This window comes from Thamnophis sirtalis, unplaced genomic scaffold (assembly GCF_051295495.1).
Source record: "Thamnophis sirtalis isolate CommonGarterSnake01/CBP01778 unplaced genomic scaffold, rThaSir2_p1.2 scaffold_1, whole genome shotgun sequence".
NCBI classification, from domain to species: Eukaryota; Metazoa; Chordata; class Lepidosauria; order Squamata; family Natricidae; genus Thamnophis; species Thamnophis sirtalis.
In genome coordinates this window covers 109,972,674-110,000,466 of record NW_028261381.1, presented here as the reverse complement: position 1 = coordinate 110,000,466, position 27,793 = coordinate 109,972,674, and the positions used below count along the sequence as shown (strand labels likewise).

At 38.7% G+C, this 27,793-nt stretch overlaps 2 protein-coding genes across 9 annotated transcripts in view; one reads left to right on the top strand and one right to left on the bottom strand.

The window, feature by feature from the left end:
- Nucleotides 1-5,855, bottom strand: part of PCNX1 (pecanex 1) — a 92,723-nt gene extending 86,868 nt beyond the window's left edge. For 2 of the 4 annotated variants that reach the window (XM_087721710.1, XM_087721714.1), the window contains exon 1: nt 5,579-5,855. In XM_087721710.1, coding sequence (XP_087577836.1) covers nt 5,579-5,731 — 153 coding nt within the window. In that variant the 5' untranslated portion in view covers nt 5,732-5,855. The remainder of the gene's footprint in view (nt 1-5,578) is intronic. The other 2 variants (XM_087721720.1, XM_087721727.1) reach the window with 1 other exon arrangement.
- Nucleotides 5,856-14,004: 8,149 nt separating this feature from the next.
- MAP3K9 (mitogen-activated protein kinase kinase kinase 9) overlaps nt 14,005-27,793 on the top strand; it is a 53,252-nt gene continuing 39,463 nt past the window's right edge. For all 5 annotated transcript variants that reach the window (XR_001313645.2, XM_014068068.2, XM_087721697.1 and 2 more), the window contains exons 1-4: nt 14,005-14,533; nt 20,653-21,066; nt 26,295-26,475; nt 27,507-27,655. Coding sequence is in view for 4 of the 5 variants with exons in the window: in XM_014068068.2 (XP_013923543.2) it covers nt 14,113-14,533; nt 20,653-21,066; nt 26,295-26,475; nt 27,507-27,655 (1,165 nt within the window). In the remaining variant the exon portion in view is untranslated. The remainder of the gene's footprint in view (nt 14,534-20,652; nt 21,067-26,294; nt 26,476-27,506; nt 27,656-27,793) is intronic.

Genomic DNA, 27,793 nt, shown 5'->3' with positions numbered 1-27,793 from the left:
TCTATAATGCTAGATGTGAGTATATAAGCAATGGTGGACCCATTCCTGGAGTATATTAGCTTTTTCTCAAAAGGGGGAAGAACTACATCAGCCAAAATAAATAAGCTATACATTCAATGGGTAGCCTTATCCATTTTGTAATTTAATTAGAAAATTATAGGATTTCTCTACAAAAAGCAAAGAAAATTTGCACTATTTGATAGAGTGAAAAAGTTCTATAATCAAGCTTTGGCCTTAGGTTATAGGTAACCTACATTCATCAATCAAAATATATGCCATAACAGTAACTGCTTTGAAATTTACAGAATTTGGTACTCAACGCATTTTGACACAAAAATTTTGTTCTAGTGCTCATTGTTTTTTTGGTACTCAACACACAAACTAGAACTTGTCAGTGTTGGCTGCCTTTTAACCACATTATTTCTTAAGGGGAAAAAAACTGTATGGTACTCATCATTTTGGTACTCACCACACCTCCTGAAACCAGTTAATGATGAGTACCAAGGAACCACTGTATTTAGTTCATAATTTTGAAGTTTACTCCAGTACATAGTTAAAATCCACACCTAAAGTATCTCTTTTCCCAAACTCTAAATAAATATTGCTATTATGTGTAATTGTTCTACTGGTCCAAAGCTAGAAAGCTTGGAATAAATAGTACTTCGAAACCAAATTTGGTATATAGACCTTACACACATGGCAAACATGCAATCCATAAAGAGCCAATTATGAACTGAGGTGTGACTAACCAACCTATACTCACTATAGGATTAAGATCATTGGCCTTTTCTGTTAATTCAAGCCTATCCAACAATTATTTCTTTCCCTGAAGATCTATTTATAATCTTTTTGCTTTTGTATTAAGGAGCAGATATTACAAAGAAATATATGTATGACTATCTTAAGACAGAAGTCATAGTTCTCAAAAGTTATTCAATGTTATTGCCCTTTATGCTTCTCACCTGACAGAACAGACTTCATAATTCCATATTTTTCATGTAATCCCCAATGGTAAAATAATTCTTTGACTTGTATCTTAAATACAAGTTTTGATAATGGAAGATAATGTAGTTCCCTACAAGTTTATTACCAATATTTCTGAACACATGCACAACTGAGTTTTATACAAAGTAAAAAAAATATGAAAAACAGCAAAATCACAAGCATAATGGTAACCAAAACTTAGCATAATGAAAGTTCAAATACTCTCTCTCAGAACCAGGTTTCACATTACTGCAAAAATTCATCAGACAAGTAATCCATATTTATGGGAGTGAGCTGTTCCATGGGAGGGAAGTCAACACTGGGAAAACCTAACTATAGTGTACTACCAATAGGATTCCCCCTAAGGACAGGACCTTAGCAGAATTTCTTTTCCTGATTTTACGGATAGATTCAGTTCGGAGCAGATAATCTTGACGATAACCAGGTCCTGAAGCATGTAAGGCTTTACAGTTCATAACTAGTAACTTGAATTTCACCTAAAACTGAGGAGCAACCAATACAGTTGTCAGTCTCTGCTTCGCTACTTGCTTTCGGCTGCCATAGAAACGGGGGGGGGGGTATTTGGGATGGGAAATAATTGGTATAGGAGGTTAGTTAAAAGGGGAGTTTTGTTTTCACCATGTTCTGCGCATGCTGATGGCCGATGTTTGGGGTTAGTCAAGGCCAGCCGTCCTGCATTCCAACCTGATGATACTTCTTGGAGATGCGCCCACATGACACATAAGGGATTTGCAGATTGGGCAATGGGGTGGGGGTTGTTGGGGGAAGGGGGTTGAGCAAATGTTTGATATGTTTGATTGCGCGTGTTTCTGCCTCAGACCTTGCTTTACTTCGCTGCTATCTTTTCATAACCAGTAAAAGTACTCTTAATTCTACAAATGGAGTTAAATGGTTTCTTTCTTGGTTGCTGAAGGAGGTGTGCATGACAACAGTCCTCAATTTACAAGTTTGTTTAGTGATCAAAGTTACAACAGCCCTGAAAAAATGGACTCATCACCATTTTCACATAACCATTGCAGCATCCCCATGGTCATATCATCAAAATTCAGATGCTTGGCAACTGACTCATAGTTGTGGTGGTTGCAGTATCCTGGGGTCGTGATCACCTTTTGTGATCTTCTGACAAGCAATGTTAATGGTGAAGCCAGATTTACTTAACAACTGTGTTACTAACAACTGCAGAGATTCACAAGAAAGGTCGGAAAATGGGGCAAAACTCACTTAACAAATATTTTATTTAGCAACATAAATTTTGGACTAAATTGTGGTTATAAGTCAAGGACTACCTATAAAGTTTCTAGAATAGAAGTGTTTTGTGGGCAACCATAGGTGCATCCATTGCTACTCATACTAGTGCATACTAGAACCAGTTTAAGCTTCTGGATAGTCTTCATTTGAATACACTTCATTAAAGTCTATCAGAAGATAGTCTTCAAATGAAGACACTTCATTTAAGTGTACTGTGGAGTGATCAGAACACTGGTGCTTATATGTAATGCCTTCTAATCCAGAGAAAACCACAACGGAGAGACAAAATATGTTAGTACAAAGGGTTTTCTGGCCATGGTCGCTGTTCAAGCTGAACCCAAGAATCCGAGAGAACCATCAGATTACTAAACTGCTATTATGGGGAATCATGACTCCATCCTATACATGTATCTCTGGATTCGGAAGGTCTTCATACCCTCAGCCACTCATTATTGCTTAAGTCTGTTCCTCTCTATCCAGATGCCAATCACCTTTAGGGGTTGAGTCAAAAAGTTCACTGCCTCATTTCTCCAGCCTGGTATAAGGAACAATTTGCCTGAATTAAAGAAATAGCAAAGCATAGAAAAATAGAAAAGATGCATTTTCCTTTATTTATTCAATTTATTTGGCTGCCTATTTCAAACAAGTGACTTTGCACATCAATCAATCATAAAATCAATTAAATTACAAGTACAATACAAAAAAAAATTAAATACATACAGCAGCCAAGAAAATTATTATCTGAAAATGATAACATAACCAGGAAATGGAAACCTTAACACACTCTGGACCCTAGTCCAGCCACATAACTAGATCTTTGAGGACTTATAAAAAGTCAACAAGATCAAGGCCATGCAAATTTCTTAAGTGACAATATTCCAGAGCTTAGGTATTACAGCAAAAAAGCTTCCTAGTCACTGACAGCAGATATTCCTTGCCTAACTGGACTCAGAGCATGCCCATTCTGCTGAAATAAAATGGACAGGTAAAAACAACTGGAGGAAGACGGTCCCTCATATAGTCTGGTCTCAAGCCATGAAGGGCTTAAAGGAGATAACCAGCAACTTGAATTGCACCTGGAAACACACTGGCAACCAATGCAGCTCAAGAAGCAGAGGTACATATGCCAAGTACCTGACACTATTTACTAACCATGAAGCTGCATTCTGTGCCAGTTGAAGCTTCTGACTGCTCTTTTAGGGCAGCCCAATGTAAAGCAAATTGCAGTAATTATGACAGGAAGTCACAAAGGAGTGAGTGACAGTAACCAGAGCATCCAGGTCCAGAATGGGTACAACTGGCACAAAATCTGAAAGTGTGCAAAAACCTTCTTTTAATCCACAGATATACAATCTAAGAGATACTCTAAGCTGGTCTGGTACCTGGTCTGTGTGGGGCAATGCCACCTCATCTAGGACCAAAGGTGGAAAATCTTTGACAATGGAAGGCTCAACTACATAAAGCCACCCTCCTCCAATCGTAGAGTGGAGACTAGATAGGGATTTCAAGAGAACAAGTGCAGAAATGCTCTTTTGCACATTGAAAACAATGTGATCACACTGGCAGCAGGAAAAAAATCAGGCAAATGAGATTCTCTGCAGAAATCACTTGCTTCCTCCCCCTCTCCAGAGAGAGATTGGAGAGGAAGAAATTTGAAGAAACTATTGCAAGCTGTTTATGTAATATGCCCCCTTCATTTTATTCTTCTAGCTGCAATCTCATGCACAATTCTCTCTAGAGTCTTATTTGATGAACAATATAAATCTTTCACAAGTCAGCTTTTCCCTGATATTTTGTTTACTAGAATTTCCAAGGAATAGTGCAATGTCTGGTTGTCATGGCAACATCACACTCACAAAAAAAAGTTTCCCCTACATTAGAAAGAACTGAATTTAGTAAGGGGCATGAGATAGCAATAGAACTTAGCATGTTCATTTCCCAATTCTGCTCCATAATTCTTCAGCTCATTATTCATTTCTGAAATCAAATTGTCAAAAATATATTATTGTTTACGCCATTACCTGTTTATGACTATCAACATCTAGATTTCAGTAGGTCAAGAATATCAGTGATATTACAATAAATGCATACAAAAAAATTCTTTAAAAAGTGATACTAAGAAATATTTCGTAGCTTTTCCATAACATAAATGTATGCATTTATTGTAATATCACTGATATTCTTAACATGACCTAGCTGGGTTTAAGTTACAGAAATTTTGTTTATACCAAGAGAAAGAATCTCATTGCCTCTCTTCATCAGTTCATTCATTAATCCACAGAATACAAAGGTATGTAGGTTAAAGCTTACTGTAGTAGAAATATAAACTATAATATGTAGCTTAAACATACTGTAGTAGAAATATATGCTGTAGTCTGTCAAAGTTGTGCATTCTTTCATCCCGTGTATACTTTCTGTACAAACATACAAAGACTTCAAGTTTTCACAGAAACCTTTAATTCAAACAGATTTCAAGTATGTGGACTTCTGCCATCCCGCCAATCAAAACAATAACTATTAAATTAAGATTATACATCAACATAAAAAGAGTGCTGGGAACAGAGTCTGATGACCATTTAATTGCACCTCCAGCTGTAAGATTTCTACTGTTTTTTTTAAAGAGTATTTCTTATCCCACTATAGACAGGGATGCATATCCAATTGTGGAACATTAGCTCCAACATTTCCCTCCCTCCCCAGCAGTACTTTAGGACTGAGTCCATCAGCCTTTAGTTATTTATCCTTGGTCCTTCACAACTACTCGCTCAGCAACTGTGTATGTTGACAAGCTGTAGCCAATCCTGGATTTGGAGGACAATCTCATCAAAACACCCCACGTGTAAGATTGCCACCCGTTCAGCTTTACACGTAAAAAGAACATTAGGTTTCCACACAAAGCATTTCCTGTGGAGGGGGAAAAATCCATACCGTACGAGGAGGCCAAAAAAAAAAAAAAAGCCACGCATCCGCTTCAAACGACAGGAGAGGTCACACCACTGGGACCTTCTCCTATTTGTGTTTTTAAGGAGCGGAGGTAGGTTTTGGACTTTTCCTCCCCAAGTTTATTAGCTTAGCGTTTGACCTGAACAGGGAGGCAACGGCGCTTTTTCCGACGGCATCGCCCTCCGCCTCCCCGAAATACAGTAAAAGCAGCGGTGAGGAGACGGTGGTGTCAAGGCGGCTCCCCAGCCCAACCTGACCGGGAACACTCCTTAAGTGCCAAAGGCGACAGCCCCCAACCTGAAGGCGAGGCTGAAGCCCGAAAAAGCCCCTTCCCCTCCTTTCTCTGCCGGTGGGGATGGGTCAGGCCGGCTCCTTCACTCACCATGTACAACGTGAAAGGGAAGCCGAGCAGGAAGAGCCACAGGTAGAGGTGCAACGCGTTGACCCCGGCGCCCTGGTGCGGGTCTTGGTACCAGCCGCCGCTCAAAGCCGCCCACACACCCTGGCGCAGGATCTGCAGCACCTGAGAGCCCATGGCGGCCTGGCCCCAGCTCGGGTCCTGCCAGCCCCGAGCCCTCTTCCTTCTACCCGTCCTGCGAGCCCGGGCACAACTGCCCGCCGCCTCCACAGCCTGAGCCTCGCGACAGCCACAAGAGCCACCCCCCCGTCCTCCGTCTTCCCCTCCTCCTCCTCCTCCTCCCCCCCGCCAACGCCGCCGCCATCTTACGTCCGGGCCCCGGACCGCCCGCCTATGGACCGGCAACCCTTGCGGCAGCCGACGCGACCTCACCGCCCAACCTGGATTCTCCGCCCGCTGCGCGAACGGAAGATGCGGCGGCGGCGGCGGCGTTTTCGGTTCGGCTGCCGAACCGCTTTGCGAGGAAGTCCCCCCCCTCCCCTCAAGTGAAGTGAATCAGAGGCACAAAGGGGGAAATAAACACTTATTCTCGCCCGTTTGGCGAATGAAGCAGATATTTTATTTTCTTGGAGCTGCTTTCCAGCCACAAGCGCTCTTTTCCTTGGGTTTCCGTTGATGTCCCCAAATTACGAGATATTTACTTAGGTCGCTGGAGAGGCTCTCCTCCGCCTGGCCAGCGAGGTGGCAGAGAGTCAAGCCTTTGGCAACGCTGTCGACAGCCAGAACAGCAGAACTCTAGTTTGCTTTGGGATTGCATCCGCTGTCTTCGCTACCTGAGCGCCGTTAGCACTGCTGGAAATATGGTGGGGGGAAAGGCATTTAGAAGATTGCTAAAAATGCGAAAGGGAAACTACGAAAACCTAGAACAGAGGTCTTCAAACTTGGCAACTTTAAGACTTGTGGACTTCAACTTCAGCTGTGCTGGTTGGAGAATTCTGGGAGTTGAAGTCCACAATCCTTAAAGTTGCCAAGTTTCAAGACCTCTGACCTAGAAGCTAGAAAAAAGGGGGATACAAGAGCAGCTCGCTTGTCAGGCCCGGGAACGGTGTACTTTCCTAGGGCGCCGTCCTCTACCAAGCGGCTTTGTAGTGCGAAGTACAAATGGTAATTCGTTCGCAGACACTTGAGGTTTGGCGATTTGGACTGCAGTCCTAGGCACCCTTTTTCCCGGAGAATATAAGAGACTGAATGTCCCAAAGCTGCTTTTTCAAGAGGCAACTGGACTTTCTGGTTTTTCTTTTTCTTCAGTTGCCTCTTGAAAAAACACCGTTGGGGACAATCGTGACCTGGATGACTGAGAAACTCCATAAACGGACTTTTAAGAGCATGTTTCTCTGTGCTGATGAAAACGCTTATGCGTAAGGCAACGTACAGCGTTGGTGCAGTTAGCAGCTCGCTGCGACTATGAAATCGGGCGATGTGGGTCACTGATTAAACAACCACAAGTCCTGCGGGACAATACTATGCCAAAGTGTCAATGGCTTTTGGAGAAGAGCTACCCTGCAAAGAACTGAAGTGAAAAGAGTGTGAGTTTGTAGTGGGTGGAGCCAGGGGTTATTAAATTACGCCCCATCGTCCCTTCTCGCGAGATAGCCAATTATTGCGAGAACAGGAAAGCCGAAAGCGTCCCTTGGTGTCATAGTAACGAGACTCCCCACCCCACCCCACTTTCCATGCTTGCATCGCGGCGTCCTGACAAAGCTGTATTCGATCTTTTAAAAAACCATTTTATGTTAGTGCTGCTTTATATATATATGCTATCTATACCAGGTGATCATTTGATTGACAGGAAAGCTCAGTAGTTTCACTGATTTTAGAACTGTGTGAGAGAAGGAACTCATTGTAAAGTTACTTTCACCAGTAAAATCAAAGGGGAGGACTGAAGTTAAGAGGAATCCATAAAGGCAGGTGGAGTTACATCTAACCAAATAAGGGTGAAAACTGACATTGAGAGAATATAATGGCCAGGAAAACGCAGTGTGTGCTCTCAGCAACCAAATAGACTGCAAACAGTCCGTTACAACAAGTCAGTAGGAAAGAAAAAGAAAAATCTTGGATTTAAACCTCAGCATATACAGATCTTTCAATTCTGTGGGAACTGTTTTTACATAATTAAGTCTGCCTAGCACTTTGATGATGAACAATGGCATGTGTGCCACAGGTGGCATGCACAGCCCTCTCTGTGGGCACACGTGCCAGCCAGCTGGACTTTGCAGGTGCTGGAGCACCGGAAAACAGCCTGAAAATGGCCAAAACCCAGGCCGTTTTTTGGGCCGTTTTCAGGCTGTTTTCGGGCCGAAAAATGGCCAAAAACAGGCATGCATGCACTGGCCAGCTGGTCTTTGGGTTTCTAGTGCTCTGGTGCATGCATGTGCACACACATTCCAGTTTCGGCACTCGGTGCTGAAAAGGTTCGTCATCACTGGCCTAGCATCTACAGTAAAAGTACTTCTCCATACAATTCTCACAAATTTTGTGAACATTTCCTAAACATCTATTCATCCAAGAATTGGCTCAGGCAGCATGAGGAAAATCAAACCACCTAAAAGGACAACTTTTCCATTTGGAAAAAAACCAGCGCATTATTTTCAGCCTATGCTTGGCTAGAGTTAAAGCATTCCTCTAGTTATTTGAGAACTTGCATAAGTAAATCTGGAAATAATTATAAGGCTAGATACAAGCTAATATAATCACCAATGCTGCAAGGTTTAAAAGAGGGACATAACATAAAAAGTGGGAAAAATAAATCTTGAAATTGTCAAAGTAGAAATTAAATTTTAGGCATATGTGAACTTAAGTGGACCAGGATTTACTATTCAGGGCATGGCATGGCAATAATGCTTAGAAAGGACGTTACTCAGTATAATATGTACTATAGTTGGCTATAATCCATTAAATAATGAGATGATATATTAGAATTACTGGATATTCCATACATAGTTACACTCATCTATGCTCCTGTTGATCTGTTTCTTGGAATATTTTATCCAGTCCTCATTTAAGGAAAGTTCTTTAGCTGTCAAATAGGACATTTAATCACCAAATGGAGATAAAACAGAAATACTCATTGAGTTTTATAAACAAAGAGGAAGTTAACAGTTCTATGTCAACAGATATGAAACAAGACTGGATTACAGACAGGTACATCGATCAGTTTATATATTTGTTCCCAAAATGTGAGATGAAGAGAAATATATAAATTATTGAACCATTTCATTCATTATTCATATAAATAAATTTATGCTTTGTATTATGCTTGATAATACAAAGATGTAGAGATTCACACTTGGAGAAAGTAATGCCAAATGAACTGGTAGGTTTTAGAAAGGTCAGTGGAGCATAAGGTATGTAATATAAATATATTAAAAATAAGACATTTACAAGAGAAAGATCCTTTGCTTTGATTGATATATGGTTTTATTTGATTTGAGCTCAGAAATAAATATGGCCTGTCTGATGGAGAAACAGAGATATAGGGAGAAAGGCAATGGATGAGAATCAGTAAAACTCATTGCAAAGCTGATCAAAATTAGGTTAGGTTTTGAGGAGGTCAAAACATGTGATCTTTATTTAGCAATCTGACAGCTATATGTTTCCTTTCTCTGTGTCATCACACACAGAGTTTAATGGAAATTAGTGAAAACTTCTTGTTAGAAGAATTGTACTTCAATTTATTCGTTTATCAAATTTCCATCTCACTTAGGTGACTTTGCCGAGTTTAGAAAGAATGAGTAAAAGCAAATATTGGACAATTACTAGAAATATGAGGTTCTTGCATTGTCTCCTTGGCAGCAAATTTTAGAGAAGGCCAGTCCAGCTATTGAGCCAGATCAAGTGTGGACATTTAATTTTCTCAAGGGTTCACATGAGAAACTGGGACAGTTGTGGAGAACTGAACCAAAAGAGCTGTAAAGGTGCATAGGGATGCCTGCATGTAAGAACATACATAAATTGAAAAAAAGCAATCATCTTCAAAAAGCAATGCAGTTGTGTGCATAGCATATACTTATTTACATTTAATTTTTAATTTCTGATTGAACTCATGTAAGCTGGACAGAGATACCCAAAAATGTGGTCTGGGGACCATAAAATGCCCTTTTGCTTTTGAATCATAATGATGGACTTGTTGCGTTTGTTGGTTGCTATGATGCTTTGAAGAGATTTCTTGCTTTTCTTCTCATAGTATGACAACAATTACTGGCAAATTTCAATTCTTCAAGTTTTTACCTCTACCATCAGCACGCAAAGGAACCCATATCCCAATACTGAAGGACTCAGTAATGTGACTCATATTCCTGTGAAATTCCAAGCTTGAGAGGAATTTCCTTTTACCTCTTCTTTATAAGCTCATCAATCTTACTCGTGAAATTTGGTGGTTGCTGTAACAATTAGTTCACCTTGTCCTTGTTCACACAAATCAGCTCTTTCCAGTTTGGCCCAAATGTTAGTAATCACATTAAAACAGTCATCATCATAAACTACCTGCATTTAATTGTGAATTAAACTGACAGGATTCCTTGAGCAATTAAAACTTCCATCTCATAGTGGATTGCTTAAAGCATATTGAGGAATACTCATTGCAAGCTTTCATTTCATAAACAATAGCAACATAAGCTTTTCCCCAACAACACTTCACCAATTTAAGTGATAGAAAGGGAGAGCTTCTGGTGAATCAGTGCTGCCATCTCTTGGTCACGTACAACACTGGAGACATTGCTTTCCATTCAATCCTGGTACAATATTTTTACTAATCTAGTTGAAGGAAAATAACTGCTGGTTTAAAAAAATAATACTATAAATGATATGCTGATGTGTAGGCTCATCTTGCTTACAAATTATGGTTCCAAACCCAATCATGATTGATAATCTTTTACTAGAAATTAGGTGGAGATATTTGATCATCAAATTCCTGTCAAATCTTTCTTAAGATTTTTGAATTCAGAGTTTGAATACAATACAATGAAAACATTGGCACTGATGCTCAGTATTCTAACCTGGAGTTTTCTTTGTAAAAACTTCCTGATAATGCCATTTTATTTTTAGTAGAAGGTGAAATGAACACTTGATTTAATGGCACTGGGTTTAGGAGATTTTGAGAGCAGTAGTCAATTTTTCATTAGACATTACCCACAATTTAACGAAGCCCTTTATTTATGAAGCAAACTGGACAAGTGATGTAATTTTATATCATTTGTATCAATTTGTATACTTAGACTATTGATAGCTATTTGTATCTGTCATTTGTGTCAGTTTACAACATTTAATTTACAGAGATTATAAAGGTAAAGGTAAAGATTTCTCCTTTTCAGTTGTCTCCAACTCTAGGGTACCGGTTCTCATCTGTTTCTTAGCCAAGGGAACAAGCATTGTCCAAAGACACTTGCATGGTCATGTGGCCAGCATGACTATATGCTGATGCACATGGAACACTATTAAATTCCCATTGAATTTTTTACCTATTTATTTACTTGCATTTACATGCTTTTGAACTGCTAGGTTGGCAGGAGCTGGGGTAAGTAATGGAAGCTCCCCCATCATGTTGCGCTTGGGTCTCAAACCTGGGCTGTCAGCTTTCCAGTAATGAGTTCAGCTTCTTTAACCGCTAAGCCATAATGCCCTTTCACAGAGATATAAAAAATCAATTATGAAATTAGATAAGTATTGGAATTTTGGATTCCCAACATAGTCTGTTAAATTGAGGTTTTTCTATATAAACATTAATTGAAAAAGTTTGTCTCCTCTTTTTGCTTAGAGTTAAGGTACAGTATATTTTGTAAAGCACAAGATATCCAAATTGCTTCTGGTTTAGCCCCCAAATTTATTACAATGAGAGGAAAAACGTATCAGGCTCAATAATGTTTTTCGAAACTTTAACTGTAAATATTAAACAACTATATGAAATATAGTTAGGTTTATGAATATGGTTAGATTTTAAGAGATTTAACTGTATTAAACTGTAAATATTCTTATTCAACTGTAAATATTAAATAAATATATGAAATATAGTTACGTTTATGAATATGGTTAGATTTTATGAGATTTGGAATATAATAGAAATAGTGTAATTGTAGAGAAAGAATGATCAAGCTCATGATCTGATCCTCCACTCTGGAATAGAATGAGTACCACATAATTCAGTCCTGGATAGATTTCATCAGCACATTGCAGATACACAGCTATACTTCAGGATAAAACAGGCAGGATAAATATGCTACTTTAATCTGCTGTATGGAGGTTGCCAGGGGCAGAAAAAATATTTTGTCATTGTTGCAATTTCTTTTGGTGGACATAATCTTTGGACATAGTCTATTATAGAAGCCAGCATGAATTAAAATCAAAATATACTGTTAAAAATATGGGATAATATCTGATTACATTCTACCACTAATAGAATAGTTTTTTATAAAATGAATGGGAAAGCTCCAAGTATTTGCACTTAAGAATAAAATTTTCAAACATAATTACTGTGTTGCACACAGACTAACTACAATGTAGTTAATTGCTGGCTCAGTGTGTTATGCAAAGCCAGGAAGAACAGTTATTTTTTGATCTGTGTGTCAATGCTTGGGAATTAATCCAGTAAATGGTTTAATAAATCATGGATTAAGCTGCAATACATGTATGTTGGAAACAAGTGCAGTTTTCTTTTAGGAATAGTTTAATTAGATATCCATTTATTTAAATATTAAATGAATAAACTGATGTAATTGGCTGAGATTTATTTAATCTAAATAAACCTCAACAGTATTATTACATCCATAGCTGAATGGGTCTTGGGTTTGCAATTCCATTTTGTTTCTCTGGTTTTGTCAACCACTGTTGCATTCACCCACTGTTTATTGATTCTTCCAGATTAATACAATTAATCATGAAAATCAATAGGATTAAAATAAAAGCTAATGTGTGCCTGAATTTTCATTTAGTGCCATGCAAGCAGAATCACTCACTGTTTTTCTCTGTGTTTTTCAGTCACATTTCTCTACAATGTGAGTCATCTAACTCACAGGAATTTAAAGTTCTTGTGTTATTCTAAATCAAATTGTGGCTTGTGCTATGTGAATGGCTTGTCCATTTAGTTCAAAACTTGAAAGTGACTGCTTCATTCCACATGCTAAGCTATGGGATCTTAATCATGATTTATTGATCAACATGTACGTGGTTGTTCAACATGAAAGGTATCCCATAATTTACACAGCATGGTAACTCACAAGCTAACAATACAGTGTTAGCAACTTTAAAAAAAAAGGTCTACTGAAAGGATCTGAACTTGAACATTTCAGCCATTATTTTCCTACTTCAGGAAACAAATTGCTACATTGGCTTGAAATGCCATGCAAGCATTAGAAAGGCAGCAATCTTGCTTGTATTTAAGAATATTGAAAAAGCTTGCTAGGAAAGCTATGCCAGCAGAAGTCAGAAAACTGATTTGAAGAAACCAAAACCCACACTTTTATTAGGATCCATTTCTCTATTTACATTTGTTACATACCTCACAATTTTTTTTCTAGGGATGGTACATACACTTGAATTGCAACCAGAGAATAATAGTGACTTAGACTTTGCTTTTAAATTACAGCATTGTAAATTGGCCTTGGAAATACACTGATAGGTGCTTTTATCTCATAAAACGGTCACTTGACTTCCCATCGATATTTGGGTGGTCGCACGCAGCCCCAGCTCAATTTTTGTGACTAGTTTATTTCAAAGGCAGGTAGCCCCACCTGGTTGCCAACAGTTCCGATAGAGCCAAAAGGCTGCTTTGAAAAAGAAAAGATGCTCATGGTAAGGACCGTTTTGCACCTGGCGCTTGAATACTAGAATACTATATAACATAGTAGAATCGGAGAACCCCGTAATATTTAGTCAGGCGTAAGCGAAGAAGCGCTTTTCAGAATAAGGAGACCCGTTTCCCTCCCAGGATCCGCGCCCATTCATTCCCAAGCAGCGAACTCGGCTGGCACGCGCGCGAACCCGCGCCGAAGGCAAAAGGCAGCCTTCTCACCTAGCAACGACAGAACCTTGAGCTCCCGCAGTGACGCTCAAGCCGATCCAAGGGAACGTTGACGGAGCCGCCCAATAGGAAGGACGACTTAAAGCGCGTGCGAGACAGCTGAGGGAGGGGAAAAAAGAGGGGGGGGCGGAGAGGCTAAACAAGGAGGCAGGATACCGTTAAGGCACCGCCAATCTTCAATCAGGTAAGGGAGGAGATTGAAGGACTGCCGTATCAGCGAATGGGAGCCCCGGGATGGTCAGGGAGGCGGGGTTTTTCGGACGCTCCTCCCTCCTCCCCTCTTCCAAGCTTGCCCGGTCAATCAGGTGGCTTAGTTAGGATGTGCGGTCGGCGGCACCGGCGGAGCGCAATGTGGCTGTGGAGGGGCTGCTGGGCGGCGTCTCTTCTCCGCGGAGGCTCCGGCCTCGGCGTTCCCTCCAGGGTTGATCGGGAGCCGGCAGCCGCATGAGCTATAGGCAGCTTTCCCCGCGGGCAGCCCTGCCCCCTAATGGAGGAGCCGTCCTGTCCTCCTCCGCCTCTCCTCCTCCCGCGCAGCCCCCTTCGGCCGCCGCTGCCGGGGAAGGCTGAAGGGGAGGGAGCTGCGGCGGCGGCGGCCAGCCCCGCTTGGGGGAAGGCGGAAGCCTCGGCCTCGGGCGATAGCACCGACGAAGCCGGCCTCTGGACGGCCGTCTTCGAGTACGAGGCGTGCGGCGAGGACGAGCTGAGCCTGCGCCCCGGCGACGTGGTGCAGGTGCTCTCCAGGGACTCGCAGGTATCCGGTGACGAAGGCTGGTGGACGGGCCAGATCGACCAGCGCGTCGGCATCTTCCCCAGCAACTACGTGACCAGCAGCGGGGGCAACAGCAGCGGACGCCGCCTCCAGGAAGGGAGGAGATCGGATCTCCAGGCTGCTAGTCCGGCCATCCAGTGTAAGAAAGGAGGGCTCGGTGTGTGTGTGTGTGTGTGTGTATGTGTTGGGGGGTTGATTCAGGAAGACGCCCGCGCTGTTAAACGCCGGGCTGAATGCCCTGTGGATGTTGAGGGGGGGGGGCTTCTGGGGAAGAGGCCGAATACTCCCCCATACACGCGCGCGTGCGCGCGCGCCTTTTCACTGCATAAGTCCATACAGACGACCACTGGGAATTCCCCCCTCCTTCCCTTTGCCGGTCAACGCTACGACCCAGGAGAGGCTGGGTTTGCCTTGTGCTGGAGAAGTTTGTGGAGGGGGGGGTAGACTTGGTCCTGCGTGTAGGCTGCATACCCGTCACTTGGGTAGGAACAGGACACGCTTGACTCGTGTCTTTGAAACTTCGTCCAGGGATGGCACTTCTTCTCCCATCTTAATGAGACTGCAATAGACGCGATTTTGCTTACGTTTTGCAGAAGACAATCACATACTTCCGGAGGGATCTAAGGAAGGGGTGTGGCTATATTGTATCCCATTGATGTTTATCCCCGCCGTCCCCACTCACCTCTTTTGCTCTTTCTTGATCTCAGCGCCAGTAAACTTGGAGAATTGTATATTCTTCCCCATCCTCCTCTTCTATAGTTTAGATGAAATAATCCAATGTCCCAGTGCTTTAAACTGGGTCAAATAAATTCAGCCTAATTACGTTTTCCTATTTAATTTGCATCTCTGAAAACTGTGCACTCAAGAATAACAACCAGTGTTGCTGAGTGTCAAGGGGCACAGTATATTACTTTAATAAAGAATGCTAACAGTGTAGGAGTGTAATTGTTTCAGGAGAGAAACCTTTTTCAGCAGTGTATTTTTACTTGTTAAATTGGGTTGTTTTTGCAAGGGACCTTGGTACTCTCTAAGCTTGTTTTCTTGCAGATGTTTCATTACCCAAACTAGGTAACATCATCAGTGCTGTTATAGGTCATTGTTTTCCTCCTTTGTAACTTCCATGCTCTTTATGCCCAATGTGTTTTTCTTAAGTCTCAGTAGTAACCTTGTTCAGTTGCATGCGCTTCTAGTGGCTGTTTAATAAAGGTAATTTTTTAAAAGTCATTATGAAAGGTGTAATCTCAATTTTGATACGAACTAGCAAGATGATTTCCCTCTATTCATTAATTTGATTCATTGGGAACATTTCAGCAGTTCATACTACAAAGATATAAAGCTTCCTGTGTTTGAGTGGTTTGTCCCAACTGTCAAAGCTTCTCTGATTTCCCCTTTTTCCTGTGATCTTTCTGCTTCAACACATAAACAGTTCAGTTTTTTGCTCGCTCTGCTTAGAAACTTCAGAAGAAGACATGTATGTTTTTCATCAGGATCTTTATTCCAATATGTTTTATGTCAGGTTACTTTTGCAGTATTTCCTTGTAAACAAGTGGCTACAACTGAAATGTGTTAATAGTACAAAATTCAGTACAAAGCATTAGCTTTGGATTACTGTTATACCTTATTGCCAAAATCAAGATATTTGAAAAAGAATGCTAGACTTGGCATTTTTCTTTCCTTTTCAAATTCTAATTTTGCAAATCATTTCATTCTTACAGCTTAAACATTTGCAAGAGAAAATAGAGATTAAAAATACAATATATGGGAAACTTATATCCACTTTAAAAGGAAATAGTAAATAATCTGAAATGGGAAACTACAGTAATTTTGACACTGCTGCCTCTTTTTGGTTTTGAGATGCATTTTGTCCTAAAGAAAATAGCAATAAACCAAAAAAAAAGTCTTTCCTAGCACTTTGCCTTTCTGTAGGAAAAAGTGTGCATAGTGTTGCTTTGAGACCATTTGGTAGCAACATTACAATTGGCAATTTGTTGTGGGGAAAAAATAGAAACTTATTTGCAGCTTTTTCAATGATACAAAGATATCTATTTTCAGTTGTAGCTATTCAGTTCTTACATATGTAAAACTGACCTGGCTGTAACTGACAACAGTTAAGTTACAGGATTTTTATTTACATAACATCCACCTCGCATAGATGACTTTGGATGGCTTACAATAAAACAGATAAAAGCAATAAAATGCGTAATAAAAAATAAAAAATAGAAGCTAAGTTTCATAAATAATGTCTCTTATGTCCCCTTTTAAGTTATATTTAAACAGTATTTGTACACTGTCTGATGCAGTATAACCTTGTTCTTTTCATACACAGAAATACAGTCAAAAGTCTACTCAGAAATAGGTATTTGGTGGCAAACTCTTTGTTATTACACAAGGAAGTTACAGAAGTTTAGATCTCCAACCTAGTAATATAATCAACAGAAAACACAGTCAAATAATGAAAGCTGGAGGATTTAGTTTAGCCATACAGAGATGATTTGGTATAAATCCAGATTTAGACTAAATGTTTATGCAATTGCACTGAGTAGCCTTTGTCATTCATTCTTTTGCAAAGGGGCATTCTTTATATTGACTTTTTAAAAACCAATATTGTATAGCTGAGACCACTGTGGTACTGAAAGTAAAGTGTATGTTCCCAAATGTACATCTACCCCCCTCTCTCTGTGTGTATATATATAGTATATACATGCCCACACACACACACATGATCTAAACAGAATAAAATTTGATAAATGATAAAACATCTTCATGACTTATATCGAATAAAATTTAAAGACTTAACTTTGAATTTACCTGCTTTTTGTTATATGAAAATATTTGTACAGGATATCACTCTTCTCTTAACCTTTTTTTAAAGACTCCTGTATAATTTATAAATTATGGTAATCATTTAAAGTTTTTTCGTCTACAAAATCATATGCTTCAGACTGCTGTTGAGAATTCTAGCAAATGCTTTATCACCAAAGGAGCTGTCCATTCAGCACCCATTAATTCAGAATCTCAATTTTCTGTTCATAAAATGTAAGTATCCTTATGTCCTGTGATACAGTACTAAAAACAGCAGTAAATGAAAGGAAAAATTTAAATGAAATGAAAAATTTCACTCCTTTTAATCACTTAATCAAGAATATGCAGGAAATTTGAGCATGCTTAAGCTTTTTAAATAGGGAAATCAGAACTATAACTTCTTCTGTTTCTTTTTTCTACTTAAGTTAACCTTAAAGATCCTAATTTACTATTTAACTTGATAAAGATGTTTCCAGTTCAATGCTTTTTAACATTAAATTCCCATATGACTATTTAGACTTCTAATGTTTTTCAGAACCCCATTTTTTGCTTTTATTCATTGATATTTCAATAGTGAAAGGTCTTCATTAGATAGACTGCATGTATTGTAGTAACTAATATGCTTCCCTTCTTCTTTAAGAACTACCTGAATTCTGGGGGTTAATATTAATACAACCAGCATATTTCTTGACTGCTGGTTCCTTTGTTGTAGATAGATGATTCTAAAGACAGAAGCTACTTATCACTTTTATATCTTCGTTGTCATTGTAGGTGAATTTGTCTAATTCTCTTTTAAATTTGGCTAAATCACTCTCTGTTCTCAGCAAATTGGTCATCATGCTACTTATCCAAGAATTCAGATTGGGGTGAACAAGATGAGTGTTGTTGGCTTTCAAAGGTGGAGTTTTTACCTCTTGTGATTGTAACAACAGTTATTGGGAAAATTATTGGTCAATTTCCCCAATATTTCATTGTCAAGGATATTATATAGAGCTTGTACATTAATCATCTTAAATTGCATCCTAAATTATTTTACTTTTCAAAATTGATCTTGTGCTTAAAATTGGTATTTTTCCATTCCAGCATGTCAATATAAAAGGAAACTTGTTATGTGTTTCTCAGTGGCTATTTTATGTTATTTATGTTTATATTTCATAACAGAAATTTAATTCTGTTTTATCCTGTTTTAATAGTTGGTCCCCCAAAGTCCTGTATATAAGATGGAGCTATATAAATTGAATTAATTAAATAAATAATTGTACCTGCTTTTAAACTTCCTTGGAATTATTTGGAGCATAATTTGATCAGCAATCTATAGTCTTTATTATTTGCATGTTTATAAAATTCCTATGGAAAATCAATGATCTATTATTCTTTTGGTGGAATTATAGTATTAATTGTAATATATCAGCCAGAAAAGTAGAACAGTGTACAAATTTTATAATGCTATATCTCAAAACAAATGATGCCATAAGACATCTTCCTTATCACCAGTATGATGAACTTTTCCTTCCTGATGTTCACACATGTATTACATGGAAATCTGAGCTCTCAGCAAACTGCCCCATTTCAACCTCATTGTCATCAGCATCCAATCATGCATCCCATCTTACATGGCATAGCCTATCCTGGTGACATTAACATATGAGTACATTTGTGCAGAGAAAAATAATTCAGGTATCCAGGCATCAACTAAACTATTTAGATTTTGAAGGTAAGAAGTAGCCTTTTGAATTTAGATTGGAAGCAAACTGAAAACCAATGCAGCTGATATGACTCTGTCGTGTTATGACTGGGCTCCAGTCCAGAGGTGTGTCAAAGTTTGTCAAGGATATACTCATAAGGAGTACAATACAGTTGTGTAACCTAGACATGCAACTGTGACTTTAAAATGTAAGCTGCCTTGAGCCTTTGTAATGAGGAAAAGTGAAATATAAATAGACCGTTCTTAATACTGTTGTCTTCACGTAATACTCCTTCCTCCTCCTAATTTCTCCACAAAACACTCCTGTGAGTTGGGTTGACCTAAGAAAGAGTGGCTGGCCCATTCTTTCCTGAAAATTGATCTTTTTTTGTAGAATAGCTTATAACAAAAAACATGTTTATAGAAGGTAGATTTAAGTAAAAAAAATGTTTAGTTAAAAAAGAACCTAGCTATAAGGTATATTTGCAAATGTATTAGTAATTTTTAATTAAGGTATATCAACATGTGTTAATTGCAGAGTGAGAAGAGGAAAGATAACTGACCTGATCAGTTCTGCAGGTGGTATAAAAGTGCAGCCAAGGATGTGCTCCTACCTCTCTCTCATTTCAAGCATCCTTCAAAATCAAACAAATTAAGTAACAGAGAATTTGGAGAGATGAAATACACCTGGAAAAGAAGAAGAGACTATGATGAATATAAATGCAAAGGTTGGAAGGGGAAACGCAAAGGTGCTTTTTCAAAAGGCAGCTGGGCTTTCTTTGTTTTTGCTTGAAGATGTTTTGCTTCTCATCCAAGAAGCTTCTTCAGTTCTGAATGAATGGTGAAGAATGGAAGGATTTATATTCCTTACAGTCATCTGGTCACTAGCATAGTGTGTGAGAGTTGTTGAGGCCACTTGGAGGTTTATCTGTGCCTTCAGGATCACCTGAATAGTGCAAAGGGATACGGCATTTTCTTGGAACTGCTGAAAGAGCTGTGTTGTAAACAGGAGATAGATAGTCATATCCCTCCCCCTCTCTTGAGAGAGGATTCTTCAATCTTAATGTTTGACCTCTCTTTCACACCAGTGAGTATGAAAAAGAATGACCTTTGACTCTTTTGTCACTGCATTCGCCCTTCTAAAGCAGGGGTATTAATTAAAATGAGTCACAAAACATAGTATAAACAATTGCTTCTTAATGGATAATCCAGTTTTCCCTAACTTGTTTTCCCTCAGTTGGATGGATTTCAGTGCCCAGAATTCCCCAACATGCATTGTCATTACTGAAAAGTTAGAGATTGAAGCCATATATCTTAAGGCACTAACTAAAGATCCGGACGTTTGGCAAGAATGCATCTACCTTTTAAAATGAAATATTTACCCATAATAAAATCTTCATTCCTCAGGCACAATATTGCAGTCTTATTAGAACATGATGATACAAAACATCTTCCTGGGAAGTAATTTAAATTGTGATTTTTAATGATTAAAATATGTTTTTCTGAACCATGATTTAGTTATATTTGATTTAAATTAAATCTGTCTTTTGAGACACAATCACAATACTGATTTAATATATTTTTTCTGAGTATTTCTAGCATTGGTAAGGGTGCAAAATGAGCTGAATCATATTTCCACTAGGTAAGTATTTCAGCAGTCCTTTGTCTTAAAAGGTCAAGGTTAAATCGTGTCAGTAAATGAATGATGCTGATAGCAGTTATTGTCTTAAGTAATCTTTGTGGAACTTAGACATTTTCATTTTGTATCCTAGTGCTGGAGATTGACTTCTCAGAGCTTATTCTGGAGGAAATTATTGGCATTGGAGGTTTTGGGAAAGTTTACCGTGCAGTTTGGTTTGGAGAGGAAGTTGCTGTCAAGGCAGCTCGCTATGATCCAGATGAAGACCTCAGTGAAGCCATTGAGAACGTCCATCAAGAAGCCAAGCTCTTTGCTATGCTAAAACATCCCAACATAATTGCCCTTAAAGGTGTATGTCTAAAGGAACCGAACCTTTGCCTGATTATGGAGTTTGCCCGTGGAGGCTCATTAAATAGAGTGCTGTCTGGTAAAAGGATTTCACCAGACATTCTGGTTAACTGGGCTGTCCAGATTGCTGAAGGAATGAACTATCTGCATGAGGAAGCAATTGTTCCTATTATCCACCGGGATCTGAAGTCCAGCAATAGTAAGTGGAAATTTGGAATGAAACGCCAGTAACTTTCAGGAATATTGGGCATAAAATAGTATTTGAAAGTTGTGAGATCACTTATGTCATCATCAGATGGATAGCACGTGAAGAAATGTTCGAAAACAAATTTCCAGGTCTATAAACCTGTGTATAGAAATGATGAATAGAGAAAATCCACTCTACTCCTCTAAGGAACTGATTGAACAAAAATAGAAATAAAAGAAAACCAGAACCTCCTCTTTTTTTTCAGTTTCTTCTGCTAACACTCCCTCCTCCATCTTGAAATTTTGCTGACTGAACTATTTCCTGTTGCGTTTGTTTACCAAATTTACCAAGTTGTTTGTAACATGAAAGGAAACCTTTAGTGCTTAAGACAGACTAGAGGAAAATGAATTGTTCTTTCTTACTTGGATGTTATTGGCAGTGTCAAGACTGATACATGAATGAAGGCAAATATACATGTCTCAGGATAATTATTGCAGGATCCAATCTGGGTCAATCATTGGGACCAGAGATTTAGTCTTCCAAGCTCTCTCACTCGTGCTGGAGCCCATCCTCAGGGAACTTCTCCCTAATGGAATGTGACTGACTGATGATCAACCCAGATTGAATTCTGTAAGAGTAATACAGGATTGTTCGATGTTATATATTTGGTCTATAGTAGTTAGATTTATTTTTAATTTTTATACTTTTAACTTTGCAATCAAATTGTTTTGTACTTCCCTCCCCCTGAATTGTGAGCCGCCCTGAGTCCCCCCCAGGGAAAAGGGCAGCATACAAATAAAGTTAAAATCAAAAATCAAAATCAAATTTCCGTAATTATAGTATGCTGATGATACCCAATTATATTTTAAACTGGAGATATAAATGAGGCCATCAAGATGCCATCCCAGTGTTTGGAGGCTGACCAAGTTTAGATGAGGGCACTGTCTCTGACTTCAATTCTAGCAAGACTGAATGGTTGTGAGTGTTTGGGCACCCAAATTGGGAGGTTGACCTTAGATGGGAAAGTACTTTCCCCTTCAAAATTGCTGGCCCTCTGAGCATCTTCCTGGATTTACAGCACTTGCACAAAGAGCAGCTGTCAACTGTGGCCAGGAAGGCCTTTACATACTTCAATTTGGTACACCAAAAACAGCCTTTCCTAGATTGGGCGGGGGTGGGGAGCTTTCAGATATTCACTCATATCCCAGTTACCTTTTAGCTCAACTACAGCAATGTGCTCAATAGGGGGCTGCCTTGAAGACCACCTGGAACCATTAACTGCTCCAAAATATGGCATCATGAGCAGTAATCAGCACTTCAAATGTGCTCTACAAATACAGTTGCCAGTTTACTTCCAGGGGCAATTCAATATGTTGGTTGTTTCCTATAAAGCTCTATACATGGCTTAGGGCCCTAAACATTGTTCCAGACAATTTCATCCCACAAGGTTGGCATACTCTAGGTTGTTTTGACTTTAAAATGTCACCTAACAGAATCCTGGAGGTGCATTTTCTCTGTAGCAACACCTTTTCCCTGAAACAATTTGGTTGGCTGCTTCTCAGTGTGGTATAAAAAGCCATGAAGATCTGGCTGACCACTCAGGAGTTTATCAAGGGAGAGTAAGATTCTTTGCTTCATCATGCATGGCATTTTTTAAAAAAATGTTTTTATTGCATTTCTTTGCTTGATCATTCTGAGTCTTTCAAAATCATTGAGAGTTGGATGGCATACAAGTGAATAAATTATTATTGTATAACTTTATTTTGTGGTGGTATCAGAAAAATTACCTCAGTACTTGAGGCTAGGCTAATGTTGAATGGCAAGCCTGAAAACATAGGAAGCTAAATCCATTAGTCTCATGAGATAATTGTAATTTATGTAGATAAAATCTAATAGGGTGTCCTTTCAAGAGAAATGAATGCAGTATCTTATGAACTTGATTAAGTAACATGATGGAATAAACGTGGGCAGGAGTCTAATAGAAATGAATCTTGAAACTAAATTAATCTTAAACATATTTTAGCTTACCAAAAATACTCAGAGGAATTATAGACCCTTAAAACTTCTTTCTTTTATATCAGAATGAGGATAGTTCAGTTTTAACTATTGAGATGGTTCTTGGAAAGTCTAACATCATGGAGAAAAAAAAAGTCACCCTTATCCTTATTTTTTAAAAAAACCTTATTACTATTTCACATCTGCAGCAGGTTTGAATTAATCTAATTAATAAAGTAACCAATCAGAATTTCACACTTAGGAATTTATGACATAGAGCTAAAAATAAAACATTTTGGTCTATCTATAAAACACAAAATATCAGCATATGATAATGTCTGGTGCCCTATTTTTCTAATTATAAAAGCCAGGACTTCTAAAATCAAAATAAAGAGAAAAGGAGAAAAATGTCACATTTCATTCATACTCCAACATAAATTTAAAGTGAAATTACAGTGTTAAGAACTATGATTTATAAGATGTATGGATCATATTGATTCAAAATATTTCAATTATATCAAACACCTTTTCAGCTTCCAGAGAAATTATAACTGATGCGTATTATGTATGTTGAACTAAAGCAAGAACATTGTTTAAGGATCTTATAGTTTCTATCACAAACTTAATTGTTCCATAGAAATAATACTCTGTTAATCTATAATCCAGGAAATAGTTGTATAATTAGAACACACAGCAATCCCTGTTTGAATACTGTGATATTTGCCTGATTAATACGCAAAAGACAGGGATTCCCGTAAGAATTTTGAGCATATACCTATGCGTCCATTTTATATCAATTGACTGACACCATCGGTAGATTTAGTTGCACAAATTAATTAATCAGTGAATGACTTGCCTTCAAAAGTTGTAGGTGCTCCAACAGAGGAAGCTTTTAAGAAGACATTGGGCTGCCATTTATTTGAAATGGTATAGGGTTTCCTGCTTGAGGAGCGGGTTGGACTAGAAGACCTCCAAGGTCCCTTCCAACTCTGTAATTCTGCATTTTTAAAATGAAAGAGGGCCCCAGTTGTAGCATTCACTAGTGGAGCAGCTTTACCCCAGATATTTAGATAGCTGTGATGTTATAGATCTTTTAAAAACAGTTAAAAGCAAAATTATTCCAACATGCTTTTGGTCTGGATAATCAAAAAAAAATATTATAGATGTTGCTGTTGTGTTATCATTTTCCTTGTGTGTTTTTATAATCTTGTTTGCTAGCCAGGGTTCTTTGTGATTAAGACAAATGATAAATACAGGTAGTCCTCCTTTAGTGACCATTCATTTAGCAACCATTCAAAGTTATGACTGCTGAACAAGTGATACTTACGATCGGTCCACAAAATTCCAGCCATTCTGGCATTGCTGTGGTCAAATGATTGTCCTCTGGGTTATATCATCCCATAGGTACATGATTACCATTTGCAGCCTTCCCGAGTCACAAGTCATTCTGATCAGTCACTTCCACCACCTGCCATCTAGCACAAGCCATCCCCGGGCTTGCCATGCTTATGCCGCCCCTCATACCAGACCTTATCTGCTTCCTGCTTACAAGCCACCTGGACTCACTTAATAACCTGCAATCTTTACTTAATAATGACTATTGGAAGGGCCAGGATTGCTGTCAGTAAGCAATGCAGTGTGACATTGTGCTTATGTTCACATTCCCAATATTAAGCAAGGGCTCCCTGTATTATGAAATACATACATACATACTTACATATATACACCCCAGAGGTGGGTTGCTCCCAGTTCGGCATGGATCGGGTGAACCGGTAGTAGGGGTGGCAGGAGGCTCCGCCCACCTGCCCAGATGCTTCTGCACATGTGCAGAAGCATTGCGGGCACACTCCAGTAGTAAAAAATTTGGAAACCCACCACTGATACACCCATACATGTATGTGTGTGTGTATGTGTGTGTGTATATGTATGTATATGTATGTGTGTATGTATATATAAATATATGAATGCCAGTTAAAAACACCTTCTCCACTTGATTCTTCAATAATCATATTATAAAATCTATTTAAAATAGATTTAGAATTTTACTTACATAAACCTTCTCACTCTGCTTTCTGTTGGAGCTATTCTTAAATTGAAATATGTCTCTGGTAAAAAAAAAACAATTTCACTTAGCTAATGCCTTGCTTATCAAAAGAATCAAAACATTTTACAAACATGCTCCATTTTATATAATTTTGGTCTAGAAAGTTAAAGAAGGAAATTTGGAACAAATGAAATATATGAAGTACTCCTTTTTTATAACACACTGCGGAGTTAGTCACTAAGTGAAATGCAATATTTTACAAGTCAGTGTTCATCTCATAAAAAAAAAATTGATCAAGGCTGACCTAAGGGTATTTGCTTTAGATGAATGTGACTTTGAAGGGAAAGTAAATAGATTTAGGTAGGAGAGTTTGGCTCTGTAGCTTTTGAAAATAAACCACAATACCTGTTCTTAATGATCTTTCAAAGTTACGTTCTTTAAAGTCAATCTTGATAACTACACCTAGCACATAAGGTTGACAAAAGGCATGACCCGTCAAAACCGCACTCGACTAAGCCGCGCCCGATTAAAGCGCGTAGCTGACGTCATCAACAGGGCGACAACAGCGAGCACGGAGAAAGAAGGGCGCTTTAAATAGCGCTTTGAAAGCAAGCTGATTCAACTTAAGGTAAGGGTTAGGTTTAGGATTAGCTTTAGGGTTAGGGTTAGGTTAAGGGTTAGGATTAGGTTTAGGGTTAGGTTAAGGGTTAGGTTTAGGGTTAGGTTTAGGGTTAGGTTTAGGGTTAGGTTTAGGATTAGGTTTAGGGGGGTTAGGTTTAGGTTTATGGGTTAATTTTAGGTTTAGTGTTTACAGCGTGCTTCTGTCTCCGCGCTGTTGTCGCCCTGTTGATGACGTCAGCTACGCGGTTTCGTCGAGCGCGGCTTAGTCGAACACGGTTTTGTGGTGGAACCGACAAAAGGTTTGCAACGTTCAATTGCTTTTATACATTTATATGTTCTTTCATCTCTTCATCAACTTTTTTAGCTGAAACGTAGGTAGGTATGTTATCTGGTATTCTGATATTTGGCACTTAGTTCTGAGCAATCTATTTGCTTATCAGGAATAGCATTGGTTAAATAGAGACCCAGTGAATCTTTAGGCATTTGCAATGGTGACATTTTAATGGGAGAAATATATATATATATATCTTCTGTGACTATAAATTAACTCTTCTTCCCACCCCCTCACATTATGTTTTAGTACTGATCCTTGAAAAAGTGGAAAATGGAGACCTGAGCAACAAAAATTTGAAGATCACTGATTTTGGCTTAGCCAGAGAATGGCATAAGACTACTAAAATGAGTGCAGCTGGAACATATGCTTGGATGGCTCCTGAAGTTATCCGTTCCTCTATGTTCTCTAAAGGCAGTGATGTGTGGAGGTATGTTTATTAACACTAAAACATTTTTATAAGTCCGCAATGTTATATTCTTGCTGCATTGAACCCTCAATTGTTGATTTTCCAAACCTTATGTTAATGTTATGTATATCTGGTCTGGGTTGCGAAATCCACATATTCATTTTGCAGACTTTATTCTAAATTTGCTTATATGAATTTGGAAATTCTTCAGCTTCTACTTCCTGTTGAACATGAACTGTAGACAAACCATCAACAATTGACTGTTCTGTTTTAAATGTATTAAAGCTTGCAATCAAATTATTGTAATAAACATGACATTTCCAATTTTCTAAATTATGCTTGGTTTATGTTGTAAAGTGGATTGCTACATGAAAAAAAAGCTTTCGTCACTACTTTAACTGCTTGATCTATTGTAAAGGCACCATCCAGCACATGCTGTATTCACAGATCTGCTTTTTTAATGGGATTCTGCCACTCTGTCTTTAATTAAAATCTGTTAAGCATTCATGAGAAATTTGATTTGGTATGCATTACTGAAATGAAGCTGACAACAAGGGGATGCTTTTCATTGGCAGTGCTAAGCCTTGTTTCCGGTACGATGTTAATTATAGTCCCAAGACAGGTGTGAGGGAGTGGCTTAGTTCACCTGGCAGACTTGTGGTTTCCATCAATGATACTTCATTGAAATAAATGGTCAATGGGTCTTAAATTGAGCTAAAATTGTAATGCAACTGGGGGGAGGGGATATTGTGAGACTTCCTTAGGCTATGAAAATTTTTTAGAATACCCATATCACTCTCTGTCTTAAATGATCATGTAAAATAACTTCTTCCAGGTGAACATAATTTTTAAATGATATATTCATAATAGGGATAACTGACAACAACCCCATTCATCTCCAATTCAGTTTTTGTCTCTGTGTACATTATCTTAATTGCATGAGAACACTTATTTTATATATCTAAGGAAAGAGTGATTCCAGAATGTTGTGTTAGAGGAGATATACTATAAGCTACTACATTAGTTATTAAACCTCTGTTTTGTATTCATAGTTATGGGGTATTGCTTTGGGAATTACTAACTGGGGAAGTACCATTTCGAGGAATTGATGGCCTAGCAGTAGCATATGGCGTTGCTATGAATAAACTTTCACTTCCTATTCCTTCAACGTGCCCAGAACCTTTTGCCAGACTGATGGAAGGTAAGAATGTGTTGGACAAACTGGATCTGTCAAAATGCTTTATCACACAAATATAGTTCTGAATATCTGCTGATTTTAATAACCAAGACTTTGTGCAAGTACTTGAGAAATAGAGAATAGGTAGTATGTCACTTTGCT